At 27.4% G+C, this 18,109-nt stretch overlaps 1 protein-coding gene across 1 annotated transcript in view; it reads left to right on the top strand.

Moving 5' to 3' along the window:
* LOC107455364 (syndecan) overlaps positions 1–15,003 on the top strand; it is a 235,511-nt gene extending 220,508 nt beyond the window's left edge. The window contains exons 5-6 of the mRNA XM_016072899.4: positions 5,281–5,485; positions 11,865–15,003. Of these exons, the coding sequence (XP_015928385.1) occupies positions 5,281–5,485; positions 11,865–12,034 (375 nt within the window). The 3' untranslated portion in view covers positions 12,035–15,003. The remainder of the gene's footprint in view (positions 1–5,280; positions 5,486–11,864) is intronic.
* Positions 15,004–18,109: the final 3,106 nt, after the last annotated feature.

Genomic DNA, 18,109 nt, shown 5'->3' with positions numbered 1-18,109 from the left:
ATTATTTTGTTTATATTTGTGATTTACTATATCAACAATAGGAGCCAAAATGGAATATATGCCGCAATAAGAAATAATAATAAAAATAAATAATTTTTCTTTAAAATAGTAAATTTGTTTACTTATTTCTCCTATGCTGGATGTAAAAAGGATAAGAAAGTTTCTTGTTTAGAGAAGGGTAAATGCCTGTATAAAAATGACTCCGCTTTCCTTTATCCATTAACGAGTCCAATAATCCATCTCAATCTGATTATTTTGTTTATATTTGTGATTTACTATATCAACAATAGGAGCCAAAATGGAATATATGCCGCAATAAGAAATAATAATAAAAATAAATAATTTTTCTTTAAAATAGTAAATTTGTTTACTTATTTCTCCTATGCTGGATGTAAAAAGGATAAGAAAGTTTCTTGTTTAGAGAAGGGTAAATGCCTGTATAAAAATGACTCCGCTTTCCTTTATCCATTAACGAGTCCAATAATCCATCTCAATCTGATTATTTTGTTTATATTTGTGATTTACTATATCAACAATAGGAGCCAAAATGGAATATATGCCGCAATAAGAAATAATAATAAAAATAAATAATTTTTCTTTAAAATAGTAAATTTGTTTACTTATTTCTCCTATGCTGGATGTAAAAAGGATAAGAAAGTTTCTTGTTTAGAGAAGGGTAAATGCCTGTATAAAAATGACTCCGCTTTCCTTTATCCATTAACGAGTCCAATAATCCATCTCAATCTGATTATTTTGTTTATATTTGTGATTTACTATATCAACAATAGGAGCCAAAATGGAATATATGCCGCAATAAGAAATAATAATAAAAATAAATAATTTTTCTTTAAAATAGTAAATTTGTTTACTTATTTCTCCTATGCTGGATGTAAAAAGGATAAGAAAGTTTCTTGTTTAGAGAAGGGTAAATGCCTGTATAAAAATGACTCCGCTTTCCTTTATCCATTAACGAGTCCAATAATCCATCTCAATCTGATTATTTTGTTTATATTTGTGATTTACTATATCAACAATAGGAGCCAAAATGGAATATATGCCGCAATAAGAAATAATAATAAAAATAAATAATTTTTCTTTAAAATAGTAAATTTGTTTACTTATTTCTCCTATGCTGGATGTAAAAAGGATAAGAAAGTTTCTTGTTTAGAGAAGGGTAAATGCCTGTATAAAAATGACTCCGCTTTCCTTTATCCATTAACGAGTCCAATAATCCATCTCAATCTGATTATTTTGTTTATATTTGTGATTTACTATATCAACAATAGGAGCCAAAATGGAATATATGCCGCAATAAGAAATAATAATAAAAATAAATAATTTTTCTTTAAAATAGTAAATTTGTTTACCTATTTCTCCTATGCTGGATGTAAAAAGGATAAGAAAGTTCCTAGTTTAGAGAAGGGTAAATGCTTGTATAAAAATGACTCCGCCTTCCTTCATCCATTAACGAGTCCAATAATCCATCTCAATCTGATTATTTTGCTTATATTTGTGATTTACTATATCAACAATAGGAGCCAAAATGGAATATATGCCGCAATAAGAAATAATAATAAAAATAAATAATTTTTCTTTAAAATAGTAAATTTGTTTACCTATTTCTCCTATGCTGGATGTAAAAAGGATAAGAAAGTTCCTAGTTTAGAGAAGGGTAAATGCTTGTATAAAAATGACTCCGCCTTCCTTCATCCATTAACGAGTCCAATAATCCATCTCAATCTGATTATTTTGCTTATATTTGTGATTTACTATATCAACAATAGGAGCCAAAATAGAATATATGACGCAATAAGAAATGATAATGAAAATATGTAATTTTTGAATCTAAGATAATAGAAAGTAAACAAAAAAATTTTGTCATTTAAAAAAAGGAAAAAAAGAAGGAAAAAAAAAAGGAAGAAAGAAAGAAAAGCCTTGGGTATATTGTATAAATGAAAAAAATCAATTATCTTGAGAAAAATTTATTTTGAGAATATTAGAGGTTTATATGAAAAATGTGAATACATTTCTGGGTTATGTAAAAATAATATAAAACAACAATGTTGTTAAAATAAAAAGACAAAATGATGGAGAATGTGATGGATTGAAAAAATAGGGCATTTTAATGGTGCGGTACAAATCTTACTGATTTAAATTATAAAAGTATATTTTCAAATTATTCAAAAATGAGTATGTGATTGATATTTATTTCAGAATAATGTAAAATATTTTTTTATATTTCCATTAAGCAATATCAAGTTTTCATTTAAAACCTTTGGATCTAGAAAATCAAAAATTAAGAAGAAATATCAATGATATTAAACTATGCAGTTATAAAAATTTGGAATTTTTTTTTTTTTTAAAAATATTTCAAAGATTATTTAGTTCTTCTCAGATTTCTTTTAACAGAAATAGTTGTTTTGTATCTTACTCTTAAATTTTTTTACCTAAAATTCTTTTTTCACTTATGTGTAAATTAACATTTAGCAACTTAGACTTTAAGCACAACTTTAGAATATTTCAACAATTTTACGATTTTATTGAAAATGTTTGCAAATTTAAACAAATAAAAATATTTGTTGTAAAAAATTGTTTGGTTAAAAGTACGTTGACAGGACCTTAATAGAATCTATCATTTATCTTAAAATTTGAATTTAACTTCGTATTATAACACAGCAGACGAACTATTGAAGAACAGCAGTGAAAATCTCCTTTCCTTTCTATTTAGTAAAAAAGTACCTTTAAGAATGCCTAGACTAAGAATAAGAAGCAAGAAAAAAAGGCACCATTAAAAACATCTCACTAATAACTAAATATTCATCTCAATTCAGAGTTATTGAATATGAATTTAATATAATAAAATATTTATTTTAATATAGTAAGATATTTTTAAAAAAAATTAAGGTACAAAGTTTAATTTGAAGTAATAAAATTAACATGAAGAAATAAAATTAATTATTAGAAAATAATTTTGATTTTGATAATTTAGTCAGTGACTAAATAATCAAATTAAAAATTTATTTGCATTAAGATCTCTTGAAAAGGCAAACTGATTGTGTTAATGTATAAAGTTAAATGTTTTTAAGTTTATACACATAGTTGAAAATAGCTCAAAGTTTTAAAAAGTCGAAAGAATGAACACAAAATTAAAGATTCTTTATTAAATTATTATGCAATCAATTACTTTTATTCCCAGCATATTGATATATCATTTTAACTTCAGTAAAATATGGTAAAAACTAATGAGAAATTTTTCTCCTCTGCTCTTTATTCTGTTCGACAATTTTTTTTTTTACTCTGCAATAAGTAAAATAATTTGTTTTGAAGACTGACTATTAATGAATCGATTAAGTCTAGTTCAGAGGAAGTTGTTAAAGCCAATTAAATTTTTTGTGGATGATCTTTATTCTGTTTAATAAGTTTTTATAAATACAGAAAAATTTTCTTTTGTAAGATTACTTGCATTGAATTCTTGTTCTTTATATCTTCTTTATGCTTATTAATGAGTAATCTTATTTATGTTTTGGTTATTTAATACACATGAAAAAGAGCATGTAATTCTAAAAGTTTTGCTTAAACTGTAATTTTAACAAAGCTTATAGTTTAAACTACTAAATTTTTTTTGCTTGACCAATTGAATATTTCTGACGCCTAAAGATGTTCTTTCCCTTTGTTTTTTAAAGAGGAAATATTGGATTGTTTATAAACTTGCCCCTGTGCAAAACGGTTAGTTATTTAGCAACAGTTTTAAGTTTAAATAAATAAAATGAATGGAAAATTTATACATTCTGATCTCTTTTTGCTCTCCAAATATTTACCACATTAAAATCTTGTTAAAGACTGTATGCATAATCTTTTGATTTCAAATCAAATTTATACCTTATTGATTTAAATGCTTTTAACTTTATTTAAAATATTTTTAAAATACAAATAAAAACCTTTTAAAATCTTTAATCAATCATTGTCCGAAATTAAATGATAAAAAAAAAACTTATGGCTCTACTAATGAATCAATTAAACTACAAAAATTATTTCTTTCATATTCTATCGACAGTTAAAGGATTATAACATCGTAAAATTTCAGATTTTAGTCCCATTTAAGTCTTTATGAACTTAATAATTACGTATATAATATGTATGTAATAATTACGTATATACGTTAATAATTACGTATGTACGTATGTAATAATTACGTATGTAATTGTAATATGATTACTGATTTAAAAAATATTTCAATTTTGCATTTTTAGAACCATTGTCAAAAATTATTCCCACTAAAGGTGTCAGATTTATATCGCATGGTAGAAACAAAAAAACACTATCAAAATTTGTTGAATCATTTATGAGGAAGAGGGAATTGAAAAAACATCAAAACCATTTTGATTGCCTGATTAAGTATGATGGTGTTTCTTTTGAGTCATCGTGATTCCTATGGTAACAAGCAGGTTTTGTGATGTTTTGAGACCTCCTTCGTCACTAATGATTTATTGATATTTCGTTTTTTCCTAGCTCAAATATTAATTTGTGACCCCTAATGTATTCGGCAAGATCCCTAATGGGTTAATGTTTTCCCTATGTATTAATGTAATATAGCTTATTTAATAAGATCCCTTATTGCAACTTTTAATGCGTTAACCTTCTTGACAAAAATTCTGGTTTGGAACAAGGGCAGTCATTACGGGAAACCCTGTATTTTTAGTGTAGAAATTTTCCTAATATTTTTTTGTTTCCTCATCAAACTTTTGTGTAATCACGTTAATTTAAAGGAACTCTTATTCCGGGTACATAGTGTTTTTAAAAAGTGCTTAAAGGTGCTTTTTTCATTGGGTGTTTTTGAAAAGTGCTTAATTTTCCCTTTACCCTGTTGATTTTTGCCACATATTATGCAAAAAGACACTGTTCATATTGTTCTATTCAATGTTTTCACAATTTATTTAACCCCAATCTATTTTGGCGAACCATCGGTCCTTAGCATATGAAAACTCCATTCGTTTTATGATTCAAAATTTCATGATTTGTGACAATTGTCAAAAACTATGCATGCAAAACTAACAAAACTAAAGTTTTTTTTTTTGGACATGACGGTTAAATCCGGATAAAACTGTCAATTGTCAAACACTTGCCAACCCTGCCTAATTATATATATATATATTTTAAAGTGCTTAAAAATATTTTTGAGTGCTTCAAATGTGCTTATTTTTTATTGAAAAATTTAGCTGCTCACCCTGTTATTGCGCATCATTCACTTTGTTCATACTGTTTTTTTTTTCCCGTTCATAGTCGTATCCTCTTCCTGATGAAGAGAACAGGATTCCTGATGCGATTGATCCTGTGACTCATGAAACCTCTACCAGGCATAATATACCTGATGTAGCTCCTACAAAGTTCACAGATTCTAATACTCAGAGTAATGAGGTTCACATCATGGGACAAAAACAAGAAGAAAGGCAAACTTCGTTCTTTGGTCAGCCTGGAATACTTGCTGGTACGTAGCAATTTCTCATCCTCTGTAGCTGCTACACATAAGTTGACTATTTATAGATTTTATATGTGATTATTTTCTATATATGGTTAAAACGCGAGAAGATTTGATGACTTATTATAGCAAATATTTGTTCTTTTTTAGTTGACAAAAAAAAAATAAAAAGTATGTTTAAGATTAATCTTCATCCACAAAGTTTTTTGCTTTATCTTGGTTGAATACTTCTCACCAAATTGATTTAGAAAAATTCAAATTCTGTAAATATGTGACTTTTGGGGTAGTTAAAATAAAATTTGTTGACAAAAAACATGCTTAGTGTAAAAATATATTTTCTAGTATGTGTTTACGTACATCATTGAAAACCATACATTGTAGTTTAAGCATGCTTGTAAATTAAAATAAGGCCCATTCTTAAAAGTTTTCAAGTCCCCCCCCCCCCAAAAAAAATCCCCAATACTAAAAAAAACTACCATACATTAAAAACAAAAACACTTTAATAAAGAGATTAAACATTTTTAACTGATATGTAGCAACTTTTTGATCTATTGGAAATAAAATGTATAAGGTAGATGCTTTTTAAAATATTATTTGATTCTTAAAGGCATTTGATCTCATATGATCCCTTGACAAGAAAATTTTCTGGTGAGATCTGGTCTTTTCTTGATTATTGCAGTTATATTAATTTGATTGCAAATTAAAAATTGGTTTTAAATATTTGCTTTATGAACTTGTTAACATAAATAGTTTTTAAAATATTTAATTTAATATTAATAATTAGAAATATACTAAGTTTAATAAAATTAACAATTTTGTTACAGTTAATTATTGCAATTATTCAATTATTTATCTCAAAAGAGTATTTTTAATACACTATTTTGCACTGTGGACAAAATGTTAGGAATAAATGTTTCATTTATATTTCCTTTAATCCAAATTTATAAAAAAAAAATGAAATCTGAAGTGTGAAACAAAATTATAGCTTTGAAATTTAAGAAATTTTTAAAGAGCCTAATATCACCAAGAGTATTATAATTAAGAGAATGAACTGGTTTGCGTATATTGTCAGAATGGATGAAAGTAAAAAAAAATTTGTTTCAAAGCCCCTCACAAGTCAATAAAGAGAAAAGCTGAACAACGATAGCTTGATTACGTGGAATCGTTTTTTTAAGTGTTTGGGATAAAAGACTAGCAGTCCAGGTCAAGAAATATGTTGTCCTGGAGAAGGTTTCAGCAGAAGGCTTTGTCCCACCCTGGGCTATTGTGCCAAATATGATGAGTAATCCAATAGCATACATAAGAAATGAGATTCTTAATTTTTAAAAATATAACTTTCAGTGTTCGTAATTTATGAAAACATATTTTCATTAGATTAAGTATGCATTAAATTTTTTACCTATTTACTGGATGGTATTGTTTTTAAATTGTGTGTTATTTGCGATTTCAAAATGGGTAAAAACTCTAAATATTTAAAACTTGCTAGGCTTAACAAAAGACACACCACCTTTACACCCTTGCTAAGTGTAATGAAATTATTAAATATTATATTATTTAATAATTTCATTACACTTAGCTAAATATTAAATTATATTAATATTGATACAATGTTAAATCATTCAAATAAAGAAAAAACATTTTATGCATATCTGTTTTTTAAGGCATTGTGATAAATTTTGATTATAGTATGTACAGGGCCCACACCATGGATATTATTAGCTAGTAAATTCGACAAGTATGAAAAATATTAGCCAAATTTCAAAATTCTTTGCCAAAGACAAATCTGAACAATTTCTTATGATCGATTTTTTGACATAGAAACTTCAAATCATAATACAATAAATAATATGAATTACTGTAATTTAAATAACACTAACATACAAATTTACTATAAATTGAATTATTTTTATAAAATTCAAATAAAAAGTCATTTTGCTGTTGGGGAGGAGTAAAGAAGCAATGAATGAAAAATGCAAATGTTTTGTCATCTTTGAGGGAAAGAAATAGGAATATGTTGATTTGTCACTCGATATCGCTTGATCCGGTAACTGTCATGGTAATCTGTTTGTCTTATGCTTCCAAAATCTTACATTATCTAGACATGATATAATTCTAATTGGTTATGCGACGTATGTAACGGAAATTATTGTAATCAAATTTTTAAAAAATACAGGATTTGTTCAGAAAAATTCCCTTTGACCTTTTTTTTTTCAGGATTGAGGATTATATATATTTTTCGGTAGAAATAATAATCATCCAAAACTTTAGCTGAAATGCATTTTTTTCCATCCAATTTATGATTTAATCTCTTTTGGCGGGGTGGCGAATGCTTATCGCGAAATATAGATATAATTATAGTTTTGCAGTAATTGTACTGAATAACATAAATGCTATTAAAGGGATGACATTATCCAAAAATTGATTAATGTATTGAAAATTTATTGCTCTTATCAAAATTTCAAACAATTCCAAATGCATAGAAAATTTTTTTGTCTCCATCTATATTACTAATAGAAATATGAGTGATTTTAGACGAAAACAACTGTGGTTCTTGTTACAAAAACATAATTTTTAATTGCTTAATGTTTACATGTTACTTAAATCTTTGCGGATTATTGTTCAATTAAAGATAGTTTCGACGTAAACACTTTTATAATTGGTTTGATATGAATAAAACTGTGTTTTGAATAAGCGTTAAAAAAATTTTCTTTGATATTACACAAAACTAATCATAAAAATGTTCGAATTCATATTTGATCAAATTAATGCAGTTTTCTAGCAGTAATTGTGCATATATTAAGCAAGGAAGTTTTTTGAAAAATATGCAAAACTAAAATGCCTAAGAGTTTTTAAAAATTGGAAAATTTTAATCTTAATTAAACAGAATTTTCTCATGTGAGTTTCTTTTAAGTTAACCAATTTAAAGACATATTTTTAAAAAAAATTATTTTTATAAAAGCTGAAAATATCTAATTGTGAAAATAATTAGTTTTTTACAATTTGTTGTTGCTGTATTATAAAATTGTTTCTCAATTGTTTATCACATTTAGTTGTAACATCATATAATTTTGCTATTTAAATTAGGTTTTGTTTGTCCAAATTCTTTAAAAACGTTTTTCCTTTAATAAAAAAAGTTCATTGTAATTCTATATTGCAAAATATTTTGTAGAAAGTGTTGATAGAAAGCAAAATTATTTGGTGAAAAACAGAAAGATTATATAAATAAATACAAGTAAATCTAATCAAATTAACACTTTTAAGCATTGTATTTTTGATAGCTTTTGTAAGATGTTAAGAGAATATAAAATTTTGAACTAAATATAAAAAGTAATCTAATTTATTTCATGTTATGAAATTATAAATTGTTAAAAGTTAAATATGAATATTTTTTATCATTGCTACATTTGCATACCTGTTTTGGATATATAGCAAGTAAGTCGAATCAATTTTAGGAATTTTTATCTGTATCGTTAAATCTTCTCTTTCTCTCTCTTTCTTTCTCTCTTTCTAAAATCACTTGGACATTGCTTGTGGCCTGAAGTTTTCAGTAATCAAAGATATCTTTAAATTTGTGTGACTTATTATATCTTTTTTTAATGAATTTTCTTATCTTCCTTTATTGTTGTGAAGTGTCTTTTTCTATTGTGTATTGAATTTTTTTTATCTGCATGGAAAATACAATTAATTCTGTGTAAACCTTGCACATGACATGTTTATTAATATTTTTCATAAATATGTACTAGCACAATATTTAAAATCGCAGTAAATGTTTTTCTTAATGAAAATTTTTCATAATAGTTTTTTTTAATAAATTTTTTCTTTAACAAAATGTATTCTATATTAGTTTTTTAGGGTTAAATAAATGTCAACTTATGGTTCTCATTCTTTCAATTTTCATATTTAATGTATGTGTTGTTTGTTTTCAAAAGCAACAGGCTATCACTTAAAGAAGATTTGACTTTGTTGTAAAAGGGCGATATGCTGAAATAGGTGATTTCTAAAGTACTAATGAGCCTAGGGGCAGCATACTGCAAACTAAACAACTAGTTACCTTTCTTCTCATCTCTTCCAATTTTTTTAAGAAATAGAAGCATGCATGATCTATGCACAAACCTTTCTTCTCATCTCTTCCAATTTTTTTAAGAAATAGAAGCACACATGATATATGCACAAACCTTTCTTCTCATCTTTTCCAATTTTTTTAAAGAAATCGAAGCACGCATGATATATGTACAAGTGTGTGGAAGAGTCTTGGATGTGAAAATATACAATTGCATGTTAGGCTTAACCAACTGAGCGTTCTGAATATCTAAAGACCATCATCTCCCGATGAAAAACCTCTTTCCCCCATTTTTTTTTAAATAAAAAATGTGTTCTTTTGGAAAGACCCAGTTACAGAAATAAGATTGGTCTCTCAACTATCTGCACTCAAATGAGCAGGTTAAAGTGTCTGCCGCTCATTAAAATCATGTCCGTTCCGAGAACATTTGATTTCATATGGCAGCTGATTCTACTAACTGGAATGTACACTTAAAAAAAAAAAAAATTCAAATTTAAACTTAACTAATACTCTAAGACCTGAACATCAGGTCTTCAATGTTAACTAAATTTGTTTTAATGCATGTTTCTTTGTATTGCAAATTTTATTTAAGCTTATTTTTCACTCCACTACATGTAAATGAATCGTCAGTTCACATGAAAAGCTACTCTGTTCCAGCGATCTCATGTTGAGGCTTTTAAAATGTTGGGAAAATTCCCCAAAATCTCGAAAGCTTAAGTTTTCAATTGTCTACCACTCTATGAAATATTTTGCAAAATGCATAGTAGTTGGCAGCCTTGTAACATTTATATATTTTTACCGAATCACATTTGACATTTAGATGTAACAACATTTTTTAATTTACAGAAGGTTTTTAAAATATTAGCATATTTTTTTACTAGCATATTTAAGATTCAATATCATTTGAAAGTTTATAATACTGTTGCAAAGTTTATTTTAAAATATCTCTTCTAACATTTATTGAAGATAGATTTACCATATTGCAGAAGTCGTCATTGGCATTGAATAATGATAGACATTCTGTAACTTTTCTTTAGTCTTACACAGTTTTTATTTGGATTCCTAGACACTCCCTGTTTCTAAATTTTTCAATTCTCACTCTCATCATGTAGTTTCCATAAGAAGTATAATCTTCACCCGTAACTTGGTTCTTTTTATTTGTTCTATTTTATCTCTATATAGATTGAAATATGACCAATGATGCAACAATGAATTTAAAATTGTGTGAACTTTTCTTTTTTAAATTTTTAAATTAACTATCGCCTTAAAAATTTTAATTTTTTTAATCCTCCTAAATGGTTATGCACAGGTAGAAAATATCACTAAATTTTCTACCTGTAAGAGATCCTTTAAGTTTAAAAAGCCTCTATTTTAGTGCATTGAAACACCCACCAATTTAGAAATGGGAGAGGAAGAACCAGTTTTCTGATTGGAGGGGGTATTAGCTTCAATCATGTATCTTTAACCCACTGGCGGTTAAGGAAATGGGCAAAATTGGGAGAATGTTTCTCCCCTACACACAGTTCCCTTATCTATTAACATGGGAAAACCGGTTTTGCTATGCAGAGAAGACTGCAGGTTAAAATGCGACTTTTTACGTGCAGAACCGTCAGTGGGTTAAAGAAAAAAGTCATTTTAAGGCAGTAAAAAAGAAAATGTTAAAACTGCCAGTGGGTTAAATAATTCTCATAGCAGACAAACTCTCCAAAGATGGTTGCTGTCAACAGACTTCTAATACCACCAAATTAACATTTATGGAACTTTATTCTATCAAAAAATCTGCTGTTGAAGAAAAACTGACTACCGCCCCCCCTCCTATCGACAACTGGTACACGGTGACTGAAGTTGGATTCTCTCTTTCCTTTTTGGGAGACAGATCTACCCAAACTTGCCTATTGGGCCTTGCTAGCGGTCACCTGAAGTGTCTGAAATTCCCTGATAGAGTAAAAACCTTTTCCAATGCTAGCTTCATCAGGCCGCTTCTGAACATATCTTGGACTCAGCAGAGGGGAAATCTACTTATCTCCTCTGTTTGCCATCTACATGCATTAAGTCAGAGGTTTATTCTACCCAGTCTGACTTCGTTAGACCAGGTAGGAGATACGAAGATAATTCTAATGTTTCATACTTTGCTTAAATAGGCACAACCTTCTGTAGAATGACATTCTATAAAATGCTGCCACTCCATACATTCATGGTAACATAAACACCGACATCAAACGAAAAATTTTGTCTAATCATTTATTATCTAGTTGTACTTTTTAAAAAAATCATTTTTCATATATTTCCTTTTTTATTTATGTTGATGTTACATTGTTCTTCTTACAGCTGTGATTGGCGGTGCTGTTGTTGGTCTTTTGTGTGCCATCCTTCTTGTCATGTTCATAGTATACCGAATGAGAAAAAAGGATGAGGGAAGCTACGCACTAGACGAACCCAAGCGGTCTCCAACTGTAAATTCGTACACTCGCAGCAGCAACAAGGAGTTCTACGCCTAAGGACCATGTTATTAAGGAAGGAAACATTTTGCAAGCTACCATTTGGGTTGGCAGAAAACTTTTAATGTTGGGACTTATTTAATTTACATGTATTGAATGAGAATGTGTGCGTGATTTTTTGAAAAAAAAAAGGGAACTGTGTTTTCCTTTTTAAATCAAGCGTGGCTCGGGACTTATCAGCTGCAGTTGCTGCGTTTGTGTGCACAGAACCAAACTCTTAAATGCCATTGTCATCTAAGTATACATTTCGTTCATTTTGTTGGTTACTGATTTGGAATGAGTTCATTTTACTATAGGCATCAACTTTGGATCTATGGAAGAGTTGTCCTTTCCCAACCGGCACATGCATCGCAACTTAGTGTGGTGCACTCTTTTTCATGTTTATAGATGTTGTAGATGTGCATATAAAACAGAATTTCACCTGTCTTTTTCTGCAATCTATAGTCTCTATCAATAGGGGTGGCTTGGAAAAAAAAGTTTATATCGTCCTTAATCTTTTCTCCCTATGATGTAGCATTTTTTCAAATGAAAATGTTTTTTTATTAACTTAAATTTAATGTCACCCCTAAATTATAAACTGATTTTACGAAATGGTATTTGTTTATTTGCGCAAAATTAAATCTTTGTAGCAACATTCCATCTGTAGCTGTAAACCTACAGAAGCTTTTCAAATGTTATTGTCCAAGATACCTCCGGACCGTTTTTGCAACCTGTCATTATTGCATCAGAACATTGTACACATCTCGCAACTTTTCTATAAATTTTGTCAATGTCGAGTAATGGTTAAAGGAAACAAAAAAAAAAGTAATAATGCTTAGAGTACCCTTTGTTCCGGGAAACAGTAAGGCTCTGCTCATTTTTCGACCATCTTGTAATTTTTAAAAGTTTTAAGCGTTGTCAATGTTGCCATTTTCTTAAAGCTTATCCTATTCACGATTGTTATAAGATGCTAATTGAATTGAAGTGAAGAGATTCGTACTTCATTTGCAAACCCTTAGTGTTGTAGTTCAAATAACAAGACTGTAGGTATGATTGTTTATTTCTATACATCAAAGTAAATCTTTATAAATTATTATTTGTTGCTTTACTTACAAAATAGTTTTAAGTGTTGTATAAATTTATTTACAAATATTGAAAGTTTTGTTTACCATCAGCTGTGTTATGTCGTTTTGTTTTGTCCGATGTCAATTTGAGTCAATGTAGTAGTGATACCTTAATTTTATTGACTGTAACTATTATTGCATTTTTGTTTCTTATTCTTAGTCTCCAGCTGGGCTGGTTGAAATGTAGTGCCATTAAATCTCAAATTTCTCATATACTTCTACCTTAACTCTAGCATTACAATAAATGTATCTTAAGCATAGAAAGAATAGTGTTTATTTGATTAAAATTTTTGCTATTAAAATGTAATCAATTTTGTTGAAAATATTTTTATTTAACTAAACGCTTAGGAATAAGGCTTTTATCCAATGTTAAAGTATCTACTAATTCTGCATTCATATTTTCTATGATAAATGTATTAAAATTAATTTTTAAATGTTTAATGACATACTAAATTTTGCTGAACATACAACAATTTAAAGCTCAAACAGTGCCTTGATATATAATTTTTATTTAAAAATAAAAGTAAAAATTGTAAATGGGGAAAAAATTATAATGATTTTTGTGTTTGTTCTAAGAATTGTTTTTGCTTTCTTAGTTGTAAATATTTTCTTTCTTAAAATAACACATATCAAGACACTTTTCAGATAAGTTATTTTACATCAATAGTTTCAGGTATATAAAGTTTGGAAGATAATTGTAATACATTTCTTATAGGCCATGGGAATTTAGAATTTAGCTACTTTAACATTAGGTGAAAGCAGCCTTAATACTAGTTATCCCAAAAGTGACCAACTGTTAGAAAATCATCTATAGAAGAAGGAAAGGAAAAAGTGTGTTATTTTGCTGTTTGCTTAGGAAACTAGATATTTATTCATCTCTAATTATGAGATTAATTGCAAATTTTGTCAAGAGATGGCATTGCTGACTGAAAAACCACAAAACAATGTTTTTTATTGCATATAAAACCTTTCTGACTGAAATATTTGCACTGGCATCTGTTAATTTCATTCCAGATTGTCACTTTGTTGTTGCAAATAGTGGATATTTTCAAAACTTGGTTCTATTGCTTTTCCTTGGGCACCATTTTGTGACGATTCCTGTTAATTATTTTTAATTTCAGAGAAAATAAATCTCTTCTTGTGCATAACTCAGCACATTTCTTGTTAAGTTAATTTTCTTTAATTGATTTTCTATATAGTTGGTAATTTTATGGGTAACTTGTTTTCTATTTCTATATTAATTCCCCCCTCTTATAAATTAATGATCTCAATATAATGAATTACCTTTCTTTAAGAGAAAGCTTAACTATGAAATCAGAAAATGTGATAGGGTCTGACCAAAACAGAGTTTGAAGGAATCACAGAGACTAAATATTAAATGTAATGTTTAATTACTTCATTTGTATGAAGATTTTATATGTATATGTAACAAATTTTTGCATCATTGCGCAAGTGACCAGTGTGTTTTTTAAGGTAAATATGTGTATTGTAATTTGCGATATGTCATAGTATCACTACTAGTTGTAATGTTGTCTATTGTAAATTTTTGAAATTTTTATAGGTCTCTTCAATTAATGTCTCTTTGTGATGGGAAGAGGACAAAATTTTATTTAACAACTTTATTAGAACTTCATAGTGTTTTTTATGAATTTTTAAATTGTCAAAATATCATTTAGAGTATAATGAATGTCGGATATAATATATGGATATGCGCATAATTGTGAAACTTTTACTTGCTTGCCAACTATCAATTCCTATTTAATTAAAAAATTTTAACATTTATTTATTTTTATTATTTAGTTTTTTAGTAGTTCCCTTTTCTATTTTAACTCTGTGTCAAAAGTCATGTATTTTTTTTTTTAGAAAGTACTTCATTTAATGAATTTAAAAAAAATTGTGATTAAACTTAATAGAAATTTAGAAGCCACAATTCCAGTTATTCTAAAATCTATTAATCCAACAGTACTAAATTATTATTTTTAATTACAATGTATGTTTTGTCAGGAAANAATTTGAAAAGAATTGTGATTAAGCTTAATAGAAATTTAGAAGCCACAATTCCAGTTATTCTAAAATCTATTAATCCAACAGTACTAAATTATTATTTTTAATTACAATGTATGTTTTGTCAGGAAATAAGTAGCACATTTATGTTACACACACTTTTATGTAAAAAGTTTTATGTTCAGTAAGTTTTTTTAATTTAACTTATTTGTGTAAATTGATTAATTTATTTTATAGCAGTCTGCTGTTTTTTATTTTGTTGTAAATTTAAAATTTGGGAGTTGAAACATATTGTTTCTATCACTCTAGTTTTCTTATTTTTTTTAGGACTGCACAAAATTAAAATATTTTGTTTTATAATTATACTAATTTTATCTAACATAGTTTTTAAAAGTTAGCAGATTTTAATATTAATTTTAAAATTTCTGATATCAATTTTGAATGTTTAGTTCTTTGTATTAATATCTCAAAGAATTTTTTTCCTTTTCAAATTAAATTACTGATAACATAAAGTTTCAAATGCCTTTGTGAAAGCATACATTATAAAAAATAAAGCTCATCATTTAATACAAATTGAGGAATTTTTTTGTTAAATTATTTCAAGTGGTATCAGTCTTAAAATGAATTTTCAAACAATTTAGATTTTAATGTCTCAAATTTTAACTATGAATTGAGTCTAATTGTTCAAATTATTTTATTCCTGTATTATTATTTATTTATTTACCCATTTCTATGTAAAAATATATATACCCTTAGTCTAACTTACAGACGTTAAAAAATATCTCTAATTTTTCTAAAATAATTGAATACTTAATGTTTTTTTTAACAAAAACTTTTAGGGTAATTTAAATTTCTGACTTAAGTTAATTTTATAATTGGCAATTTTGATTTTTTTTTCTTCAGAAAATTGAATAAAAATTGTATTTTTTGGATTTAATTGTTTAACGTCAACAAAAAATGTCAGATTTATTTTTTGGATTTATGGGTTTGTATAAAATACTCAAAGCTTTCTAGTTTGAAATGGTTATCAATTTTTAAAGTAACATTATTAGTGCAGATTGAATAATAAATAGTTATCGGAATTTCATTTTCTTTGCATTTAGTATAATAATAGTGCTGTGTACAAAACCATTTTTAATGCAAAACAATGTTATTGTCTACAAATCTTTTCAATTTAACTATTTAATACCGATTTGTATCACTAATTTGCCTGTTAAGATCATATCCTGATTATTCAGTAGGTTGATATAATGTAACATAGCTTAACTTGAACTTATTTAAAGAAGAAAAAAAAAGTTATTCTTATTTAATTAAACTCTTTCTGCTTAAACAATTACTGATGGAGCTAGTTGATATTAGTCAAAAATTCGAAAGGGATGTTGTATAAACCTTTTAATTGTATTTTGTGTACCTTTATGTAAAAAGATTTGTCCTATTTTTTTCCCCACTTCAAATTTGTAGATGAATGCAAAAATGTTTTGTTATGCCTGTTGTTTATCTGTATTTTGAATTGTGTAAATTTATAGAAATCAGTTATTTCAGTTTAAGTACAATTTGTAAATCAAGCAAAACGATTGTTCAGTATAGCATTAAAATTAAATCTGTGAAAATTTTGTTTTGTTTTTTTTTCTTCCTTGTTGCATATCTTTCACTTTTTGTTAAAATTTTTAACTACTTATTTATCACTTAAGTAATACTGATGTTTATCTTCTGCACTTACGTTTTCTAAATAATTTTTTAAAATATTAATGAAATTAAAAATTTTAGTGCTGGCTTTATTACAACTCCGGTAAAAGTAATTGTCCTTTAGAATCTTTTCCTATGTTATCCTGGACCTTAAAATGATGTATTAATGAGATATTTTGGAGTTTTCTAGTTAATTTTACAGGTATAAGATTATTAATTTTTTAAAACATTTTCTCCCTGTTGAAAATTTTCTATTATGCCCTTTCCAAAATGTGTAAAAACTAATGAAATAAAACTTTAAACCAATAGATTGAAGGTGATTAAGGTCATGGGTTCGCGGCTTTAATGTGGCTTGTTAGGGAAAAATAAAAGAAAGGTTTCTCATGTTAGTTAAGACTTTCTTGTTAGTAGAAATAGTTTTATTTTTATATAGTAATATAATCTTATTTACTTAAAATTTAATTACTATTCATTATTCATTTCATTATTCAAGATAATTTTTCAATTGTTATACTTTTTTACCTGTTGGGATTAATTAGTGATATGAATAGTAATTCTCTAAAATTTCAGTTGTTTCTGTTGCGTAATGAGGTCTGCTTGTTTCTTTGTGTAAGAGCAACAAGCACTCTTCAAAACTGTTATTTGCTTATATTTAGAACTAAGTTGAGGTAAATATTTACGCTTTGCCTATACATTTTGGCCATAAGCTCGATTAATATTTAACTTCGCAAGGACTAATGGCCACATATGTAAGATCTTGTGTAAACAAGCAACTTTCACAATACAATGTGGAGTTGTAAAGCAGAGGTCTCTTTTTTGCAGAGCCCTTCATCCATCTGCTATTCGTTGCCAGATTTACAGCAATATTCAAATGCAGAGGAGGCTGTTATGTACTTAGTTACAGGACTGCAAAGGCATTGTTTTCACTACAGCGCGAGAACGCGAGAATCTCGCATATTTTTTTATATTCTCGTATTAAAAAATGATTACCGCGAGAAATTCGCGCATTTTATAAACCAATTTCAAAATTCGCGAATTACTCGCATTTTGAAAAAAATTTCTCATTTGCGCCATTTAGAATAAAATCCGTTTCACTTTTCTTCCTGGATCTTTTATTATTTTCAACATCTGACCCATTATCTAGCTTCCCTATTTACCAGTATTGTTCAGAACCTTTAAGAACAACAGAACACCATCCTTCCGAACCACGGAACCTCTTTCAGAACGCATTTCTCTGCAACCACGTGTTTACCGTAGGTAAGGTTTCTTCATGTAAGACGTT

Source organism: Parasteatoda tepidariorum, chromosome 9 (assembly GCF_043381705.1).
Source record: "Parasteatoda tepidariorum isolate YZ-2023 chromosome 9, CAS_Ptep_4.0, whole genome shotgun sequence".
Lineage (NCBI taxonomy): Eukaryota > Metazoa > Arthropoda > Arachnida > Araneae > Theridiidae > Parasteatoda > Parasteatoda tepidariorum.
The sequence above is the reverse complement of the archived record's forward strand: the minus strand, read 5'-3'. Positions and strand labels throughout refer to the sequence as shown.